The sequence below is a fragment of the Notolepis coatsorum genome (genome assembly GCF_963971535.1).
Source record: "Notolepis coatsorum genome assembly, chromosome: 17".
NCBI lineage: Eukaryota > Metazoa > Chordata > Actinopteri > Aulopiformes > Paralepididae > Notolepis > Notolepis coatsorum.
The window spans coordinates 66,120,068-66,129,847 of record NC_140181.1 but is presented as its reverse complement, the minus strand read 5'-3'; the positions used below and the strand labels follow the sequence as shown (position 1 = coordinate 66,129,847).

General features: G+C 40.7%; 1 protein-coding gene across 1 annotated transcript; it reads right to left on the bottom strand.

Annotated features, from left to right (window-relative positions):
• Window positions 1-387: 387 nt before the first annotated feature.
• Window positions 388-8,871, bottom strand: alx3 (ALX homeobox 3; the record flags this gene model as incomplete). Its single annotated transcript, XM_084333811.1, has 4 exons — window positions 8,518-8,871; window positions 3,525-3,802; window positions 2,398-2,523; window positions 388-744 (listed from the first exon to the last, which is right to left on the bottom strand). Exons 1-4 carry the CDS (start codon window positions 8,858-8,860, stop codon window positions 388-390), a joined length of 1,104 nt encoding a protein of 367 aa, XP_084189937.1. The 5' UTR covers window positions 8,861-8,871.
• Between the last annotated feature and the right edge of the window lie 909 nt (window positions 8,872-9,780).

Genomic DNA, 9,780 nt, shown 5'->3' with positions numbered 1-9,780 from the left:
TTGTGATAATTACAATTTTTACATGCTTAAATAACACTGTTTTTGCACTTCTTTAGTCTCAGTGAGTTCAATGTAAATGCTTCAATCTGGAATCGACAAAATGCCTGTTGACATGCTGTGGTTTTGTCCAAGAGGTTTGAACATGCCCTCCATGTTCAGAGAAAAAAAACATTCCAAATTCAAAAAGGCTTTTGAGTCATGGTGGTTAAAAACTCTGTGGAACGGTTTACATAAATGCTGCAATGGAGGCGGGGGGGGGGGGGTATCTGAGTCATATACTGATGTGGGCGTGTACATGTGGGATTGTGTATGAATGCACGTATGGGTGGGGGAATGCAATACGCCTTGGCTCAGTCTGTGCAGAGTGGGGAGCTGGCACCGAGGTGGTCATGTAGGCCAGGAGAGGAGGCTACCGGGCTCCTTGGCTTTCATCCGCAGCGCCACGAGGCCCGTCGGCTTGTACTCCGTCTCGGGCCCCGGCTCGAAGGAGTGGGGCCCGAGGCTCCCCGGGAAGCCGTGGAGCGAGTAGAGGCCGTTGATGCTCGGGTGGTGAGGCGGATGGTGGTGGTGGTGGGGGTGGTGACCGGGGGATGCCGGCATGCCCATGAAGCCGGGCAGGTTGCCGTGGGAGTGGGTGTAGGGGCTCATGCAGGAGGATGGCATGGAGTCTGCTCCGAGGACGCAGCCCCCGCCGGACCCGCCGCCGGCCCCCGCTGTTGCCCCTGGCCACAGGTTGCCCTGCATCTGGACAGGGATCAAAGTAAGTGACACAGACACTTAGATTTACACGAAGGAAACATGTAAATGTTTAGTAACGTGGCTTTGTATTATCTTGTCAAAATGAGATAAGAGGGCTCGAAGCTAGAAAGGTGTAGGTACGCTTTGACAAACAGAAGATCCAAAATACCAACAACCCCCCCCCCGCACACACACACACACACACACACACACACACACACACACACACACACACACACACACACACACACACACACACACATCAAAGGTGCACTCTATGATTTTCTACCTTGTAGACTCAACCATGTGCAATTACATGGAATACGTGTACATCATTTAATGGCTCAGTACAAAGTCACGAACAGGCCTCGTACGCAGGCCTTTCTGTTGCTCACACCTATTTCTGAGTGTGCATGACGTCACACGCTGCGGCTCTACACACGCTTCTCAGCTTTACATGTCGAAGTGAGGACCACATAGACTCAACCATTAAATGCGATTATGTGGTTGATTCTACACTGTCCTCGTTCCAGACGATCAAGTGCACCTTTCATGTTTTGACCTTTGGTTGCTTAATTCAATTTTGTCCAGATTTCAACTAAATGTTTCTTGTATGAGGTAGATTTCATCAAGAGATATATAGAACACACTTCTGCCCTTCTGGCGCTAAGTCCTCAATATACTTGTTCGAATGGATTCTAATCATTCTATTTATGGTGTTGCATGCCATCAGTCAGCGGTGGCCTATACTCGAGGGAGCAGAGAGATATCATATACTGTCTATATCGTGTGTACCTGGTGGTATGTATTCATGACAAGAGAGCAGAGCAATATCATATACTGCACGTATCAGTGTGTACCTGGTATGTATTCATGACAAGAGAGCAAAGAGATATCATATACGGGCCGGCACGTATCAGTGTGTACCTGGTATGTGTCATGGCGAGGGAGCAGAGAGATATCATATACGGCACGTATCAGTGTGTACCTGGTATGTGTCATGGCGAGGGAGCAGAGAGATATCATACACTGCATGTATCAGTGTGTACCTGGTATGTGTCATGGCGAGGGAGCAAAGAGATATCATACACTGCACGTATCAGTGTGTACCTAGTATGTGTCATGGCGAGGGAGCAGAGAGATATCATATACTGCATGTATCAGTGTGTACCTGGTATGTGTCATGGCGAGGGAGCAAAGAGATATCATATACTGCACGTATCAGTGTGTACCTAGTATGTGTCATGGCGAGGGAGCAAAGAGATATCATATACTGCACGTATCAGTGTGTACCTAGTATGTGTCATGGCGAGGGAGCAGAGAGATATCATATACTGCATGTATCAGTGTGTACCTGGTATGTGTCATGGCGCTGGAGCAGAGCAATATCATATACTGTCTATATTGTGTGTACCTGGTAGACAAGAGAGCAAAGAGATATCATATACGGCACGTATCAGTGTGTAGTGTACCTGGTATGTGTCATGGCGAGGGAGCACAGAGATATCATACACTGCATGTATCAGTGTGTATCTGATATGTGTCATGGCGAGGGAGCAGAGAGATATCGTATACTGCACGTATCAGTGTGTACCTGGTATGTATGTGTCATGGCGAGGGAGCACAGAGATATCATATACTGCACATATCAGTGTGTACCTGGTATGTGTCATGGCGAGGGAGCAGAGAGATATCATATGTAGCAGCAAAGTGGTTGCGCACCTCCTGGATTTTCCCATAGCGCTCCCGCTTCCGCCACTTGGCTCTGCGATTCTGGAACCACACCTGGCGAATACAGAAACACATGTGTTGGAAGGCTTCTGTCACTGCAGGGTCAGTCTCTGGAGGGTTTATGGATCAGTCTCAGTCTGTGTCTTTATTCTCAATGACTCTGGTGATGGTTGAGATGGTTGCTTTGGTAAACACGGTTTGGAAAAGGGAGGTTTTGTATGGTCATGGATAAAGTGTTCATATTTCTAGAATTATGAAACATTCATACACATAATATTGAAATTGTATATGTATTATACTGTATGTATACTGTTTATTGTAGCAGTATTACGTCTTGCACTGATCCTGGACGTGAGGTCCTATTGTCCATGTATCACGTTATGTGTCAGTTCATACTGTGAAACTCTTAAAGATGTCGTGTCTCTTCACCAATGTCACAAGACACATTTCTGCGTATTTATTGTACTTGGTGAATAAAGTGATTCGGATTCTTTATGGTACTTTATGTTGTTTTGCTCAGATCACTATTCAAGTTCATTATTCGGCCTGGCAGTCCATAAATGAAAGCATGTGAATATGAGTGTTATAGTATTGTTAAAGGGGCACTTCACCAAAAACAATGCCAATTTATATTGCACAACTCTAAACAGTTTTGCACACATTAGTTTAGTTTGACAGTTATTGAGAGTAAATGAGTTTGAATATGGCCACCAGTGATGTCATCGGAGACGTTGAATCCTTGTGTTGTGGAGTGTGTAACACAAGGAGTGTTGTGTTAATTAGAGCTCAATGACATGATATGGTAGCAAGCAGTCCTTATAAGACAGGGTATTGCTATTTCATGATGCTGTAATTAACACAAGACAACGATTCAGTGTCCCCAATGACATCACTGGTGACCATATTCAAACTCATTTACTTTCAATAATTGTCAAATTAAATAAATGTGTGCAAAACTGAGTTTTTGGATTTGTGTGAGATTATGTGCAAAAAGAAATGTGGTGAAGTTGCATTTAGGTGCAGTTACAGTACACAGTAATGGGCCTAAAGTGTACCTGTACTCGGGCCTCAGTGAGTTCCGTCCTCAGGGCCAGCTGCTCGCGGGCGTACACATCAGGGTAGTGTGTCTTCTGAAACACCTTCTCCAGCTCCTCCAGCTGGAAGGTGCTGAAGGTGGTGCGGTTGCGCCGCTTCTTGTTCTTTCCCGATAGGTCGATTGAGTCAGCGATAGAATCCCCTGGTTGTAGACCATTGGGTGGCTCTTTCAGCTTGGCACAACAGTCTGAGCCAATCACAGGATAGCCCATGGGTTTTGGAGCGGCTTTCTCTCTGACTGAGGAAGGGTACACCAGGAGCAGAGCACACACATATTAAAATATTAGTATTAGTATTAATATGTATATGGTAGATTTCATGTCTAGACCCTCCAAATCCAAAACCTCAAATTATGAGGCAAATCTCCCTCTACAAGCATCAACTTAATCATAACATGGGACTAAACCTGTGGAAATGTTGACATAATCCTTTCTTTTCAATGTCAATATTGTTATTTGAAGTCTATCGCACGTAAAAACAAATCTATTTTTATTAAACTGCTAAAACTGTATTTTTAAGCAGTCCATGTACAGTGTGTCTAGCCATGGATTTGTCACACTTAGATGTTCAGGTTACAAGACCAATTAGAATACTGTATTGGTTCAGAGCCAAATGTAATGTCACTGTATTCTGAATAACAAACAGGATATTATAGCTGTAAAACTTTACTGGTATAGGAAGTGGTCTTGCAGATGAAGTTGATTTAAAAAATTGTTATCTTTCACGTTTTGTCAATGTAGACAGCCCCTGTTTGATCCCACTGAGAGAAGCAACATGCTATAAACTCTTCCAAAACGTCACCGTCATTCAACTTAGCTTGAGATCTTGCTATGTTTTAGCCCAGACACAACATATTTGCTGTGTGGCGCTCTGCTGGTCCAATGTTTGTCTTTGTAACTCTTACAAGTTTATTTGAATTAAAGCCACGAAGCAGTGGGAAACAGACTTGGACATGTTTGAGGTATCGGGTTCAGACAGATGAAATGTTTGGGGTCACTTTGTGGGCATACATCTCGTTGAGGTATGATTGCAACTTGAAATGTAATACATATTTCAGCGAAGATTCTCCTACTATATTACAAAATTCACATGGACGTGATGACTATCACGCTAGGTGCACTAGAACAGTTCTGAACGATAACGCGATACAACAGTAATGATAAACGTATGTGGGATCGGTTGGTTGAATTAATTACACACATTCTGCAACGTAATCCCTGAAGTCCGTATGGCAGCAAAAAGGAAATCTAAATACTTCATATTCCCTAATTCTTACGGACCGTGAAGAGGGCTGTTCCTCTCCTGTGGTGTTTGGATGTTGTTGTCTATGTTAATTATGTCTAACCTCAGGCCCTGAAGGAAAGAAATCTTTCTCTCCATCCATCTGCACTCTGCAGGCGCACACATGGGACAGTTGAGACCGTATTTTGGCATCTTCCTAATTCAATTTAGGTCCCAACAGAGAGCACTTTTCACGGCAACATTAATTTCCTCGTGTCCATTAGATTCAACCTCATACCGTAGTTCATGCTTAAAATATTCTTCCCCAAGATCTTGCAGACGACGGACGGGGGCACAGGACACAGTGTAGCTTTTAACCTGTCAAAAGCCCACATCCGCTCCCCCTCCATGACCAACGTAATTGGAGATGTATGTGAAATGTGGCCCAATACATATAGAAGATAAAGTTAATAAAAAAAATTGAGTGGGAGTATCGTGAAGGAATGAAGCAATTTAGCGTACTGACATCATCATGACTGGAAATCTGAGCTGTTCCTTTCCTGGCCTCTTGTTCTGTACATGGAGTTCTGCACACAAAAATAGACTGTTTCTCTGAAGTAGCCACTTTGTGGGCAAAATGGTGTTCTATAGACCAGTGGTTCCACATAGCACCTATAGTGGTTCCAAATAGACCCAAACGATTTCTCCTGGTAATGTAATGGTCCCATATGGTTCTTCTTGGTCCACAAGAATTCCAGGTAAAACTGTTTTTGGATCTGTATTTACCATTCTATTGTTGTTTTTTTAACACTCTTATACGTCCAGATAATTCTTTGATGGTGAAATGGTTTGATCTGCCGTTTGGAGCCAAGTCTGAGGGCCAAGGTTTGAAGACCCTCATGCTGTTAATATGGTCTATAGTGGAATGTTTTCCCAAAATGTAAATAATGAACCTTTTGTAGCAAGCAATAATTTTTTTTGAAAAATACTCTTGATCTACTTGATCTACTCTTGTAGTGATACACTGGGCAGCGATTTAGGGAACATAGGGCGATGTGCTTGCCAACAGGAAATTAAGTGAGACAGAGGGGAAAATAAACAATATAATTTACAAGAGGTTGGTATGTATTCAATTATGTGTTGAGAGATTTTCTTGCACAACATTGTTGCCCAACAATAATGCAAAAAAAGTCTGCAAGTGTATCACCCGGCCTTATTAATCTTTAGTGTCATGTAAGACATTGCTTTTTGGTCAAATGTACAATATAAGAATCGGGGGATTTCATAGTAGCACAATTATCAAGATTTCGAAAAATCATATAGCTGAACAGCTTCTCGCAGGTAAACTTAGCCAATGTGGAATAAAATAGAATAGAAAATGGTGTCGGCCCACACAGCATATCCTGCTGCAGCATGCGTCCTACCACCTATACCCTCCCCCTCCCTGTAGACAAAACAGGAAGACATGTCTTTTTGAAGGTGTGAATCTGTGCCCCAAAATGTTTTCAATTGAAAGAGCAGTGAGGAAACGCATACAATCATACAATAAATATAGATCTAGTTAAAAAATAAAATGCAGCCAGCGATACATTACATACAATTAAAGTGTGTGTGTGTGTGTGTGTGTGTGTGTGTGTGTGTGTGTGTGTGTGTGTGTGTGTGTGTGTGTGTGTGTGTGTGTGTGTGTGTGTGTGTGTGTGTGTGTGTGTGTGTGTGTGTGTGTGTGTGTGTGTGTGTGTGTGTGTGTGTGTGTGTGTGTGTGTGTGTGTGTGTGTGTGTGTGTGTGTGTGTGTGTGTGTGTGTGTGTGTGCACGTATATGAGAGAGAGGTAGAGAGAAAGAGAGAGAGAGAAAAGTCCTATCACCCCATTATATCCAAATGTGAGGAAATATTTGCAAGACAGTTGGAGAGAAAGAGATAGAGAGAAGGAGAGAGATGGAGAGAAAGTGAGAGAGAGAAAAGTCTTATCGCCCCATTATTATCCAAATGTGAGGACGTTTTGCAGAGAGAGAGAGAGAGAGAGAGAGGGGGGGGGGGGAGAGAGAGGGAGACCCACAGATCCTCCTCTCCAGTTAGTGATAGGAACAAAAAGCTCATTTTGAAATAAAATATGCTCTTATCTTAAGATACAGTTGGGGAATGGAGTACTCTGCCTTTGGCTGTCTTTGGCAACAACATGAATCATGTTGCTGTATTATTCTGGACACAGTCCTTATCAGTCTTTATATCCTTCCCTCTGTTACTTTGAAGGATAGATTTCAAACATCAATAAATAAAATTGAGGACCTCATCATTTCCCCAGGCTTTAGTTTAACATGCTGTTGTTGGTCTCCACCGCAAGCAAATAATTTATATGCATGACTGGGAGCATTTTAATATCCATCGCCCATAATACATAATAATATAGGATGTGCAAATGTAATTTTAGAAGTATTAAAAAAGTTTACCAAACAGTGTAAAAGAGCATTTCACCCATAATACATCTGAACTCTGTTTTGTTCCAGTCTTTGGTGTAACAAAAATATTTGGTTAATCCTTTGTTTTGATTTAAATTAACCTACTTAAAGGCTTTACGTACTGAATATCAAATACTATATATTTTCCAAACAGTACTTTTCTGTGAGATATTTAAAATTTTATTTTATTTTATTCTATTTGGATCACGTAATTGAGCATATTCAACATTACAGACAATAAGTATCAATAAGATATTCAATAATCTGTTCAAAATTGTTTGTTGTATGAAAATGTACAACATGATATATGAAATTAATGCATGTAATAAATCAGCTTTTTTTTCCATAGGTGAAGTGCCCCTATAAAGATACTTTGAAAAACAAAAGGCAATTTTCATTCGGCATATTGGTTCCAAAGGCAGGTCAGTCTGCTCGATGGCGTATTTGGCCAGCAACACCTATAGAAACCTAGCCCAATCACACAACCTAATAGCTGCCAGACTGGCCTTTGACCCCCCCACTTTACATCAAACCGAATTGACTTACTATAGTGTCAAGTGCAGAAAAAAAAACTTGCTGACATTTTTATCACAAGCTACTTCCACGTGTATGCAGTCTATACCATTAGCCTATTAAGGGAGACTACAACACAAATGGCCTATCAGGTAAACCAGTGAGGCTATTTAGAAAAAGATTCACTCAACAAACAAGGTATAGATTTTAGACTGGACCATATAATTATTTTCACACAAGGTTTTGATTTCTGTATGGCCTGAAATAATTATTGCTATATGCTTATGATTCATAATGACTAATTGTTTTTAAGCTTCATGACTCAGCACAAAGACAACATTTCTTTAAAATAAATAATGTAAAAATCAATAATAATAATAATAATAATAATAATAATAATAATAATAATAATAATAATAATAATAATAATAATAATAATAATAATAATAATAATAATAATAATAATAATAATAATAATAATAATAATAATAATAATGCTAAAAAGCCATGCTCACTGCAAAGTATAAATGTGTGTGTCTTTATTTGATATGGATGAGGTTTCAAACAAATATTTGAAATAATTAAATATTAGTAGTATACCGGTAGTATAGTATTATTAGCCTATTATTGTTATTAGTCTATTATTATTATTATCATTATTATTATTATTATTATTGTTGTATTTGTTATTGTTGTTGTTACCTATATTTTAATTGTTGCTTTTTGTAGTTTGATTGGTTGATTTAAATATTATTTCACTTACCCTCGGAGTTGTTCTCGTAAAATGCAGCCTTTCCGCTTATTGCCATCCCCTTTTGTTCCTGATTTATATTGTCCAAATATTTATTGTGTTTGGAAGGTGAGGCGCGAGGATTCGTTGAGGCTGACCCGTGCGTAAAGTCCGCGGGAGCGTCGTTAAACCTTCCCATGGACGAGCTGTAGAAATCTCCCCGCAGGCCGACACGGTGGAGGAGCGGGAGGTGTGAAGTTTTCTGATGTTCATCGCAAGAGAGAAAGGAGCCAGAACCGTGCTCCAGGCCCGGGGAGTTTTCTGGTGTTGTTCTGCTTGCCTGTGAAGAGAAAGACAAGCATCTTTCCGTCTCCATCTTATGGTCCAGCATGCAGTTTTTTAACGACCAGGCTCCTATAGTGTAGGCGCCCGAGTGAGAGCGCAGGAGAGTGGTTTTTTCCTCTGTTCATGTCAAGTGGGTGGGATTTAGCAGATCAGAAACAAAGACCCGTGAAACGGCAGAGGGGGGAGGGAGAGGGGGGGGGGGTGCAGCAGTCTGATATAATCCGCCAAGAATTCAATCACGTGTGGTTACTGTCCTTCCAATTAACTCCAATTAACGATTTACTTCCTATTTCATATATTGTCACATATAGTCACCAAAACAAATTGGATTTAGACAGCGCAAAACCATTTTACGTAAGGCAGAGAGGGCATTTTATACGCATGGAAACTGACTTTGATTTTCTGAAATACCCTGTATGAATAAATTGTTTGATACAATTATGTAATCATATCTTTAGTTTGCGCTAATCCATATGGAACTCGAGTAAGGTAATGTCTCCATAGCAAAGATGACCAGACATTATTCATATATCTTACCTTTTCCCAGATTCCCATATGTGCAATTGGGAGTATCGAAAAAGGCCATACCATATTTCCTCCCAACCCAATGTTTTAAGTAATAGGCCTATATAAATTTGAGTAATGTGGGTTCATTCCATGTTGAAAACAGGACACATATGTATGGCGTGGGAACAATGTGGATTATACATAAAACAATATTATATTCAACCAAATATTTAGAAAAGTCTAATAATTGGCCTTGGCCCTATATACATGTTCGAATATTTTATCGAGCGCAGAATAGGCATTCTAAAGCATAATTTTCTATCCAGATCAATCTACCTGCAGGAAACAGGCTAGAAAATGAGAACTATTGAAATAAGTAAACACTTAGTACAATTCGGCTGGAGCCCAAGATATGCTTGTGTGCCTTTTGATAATCCAAAAACT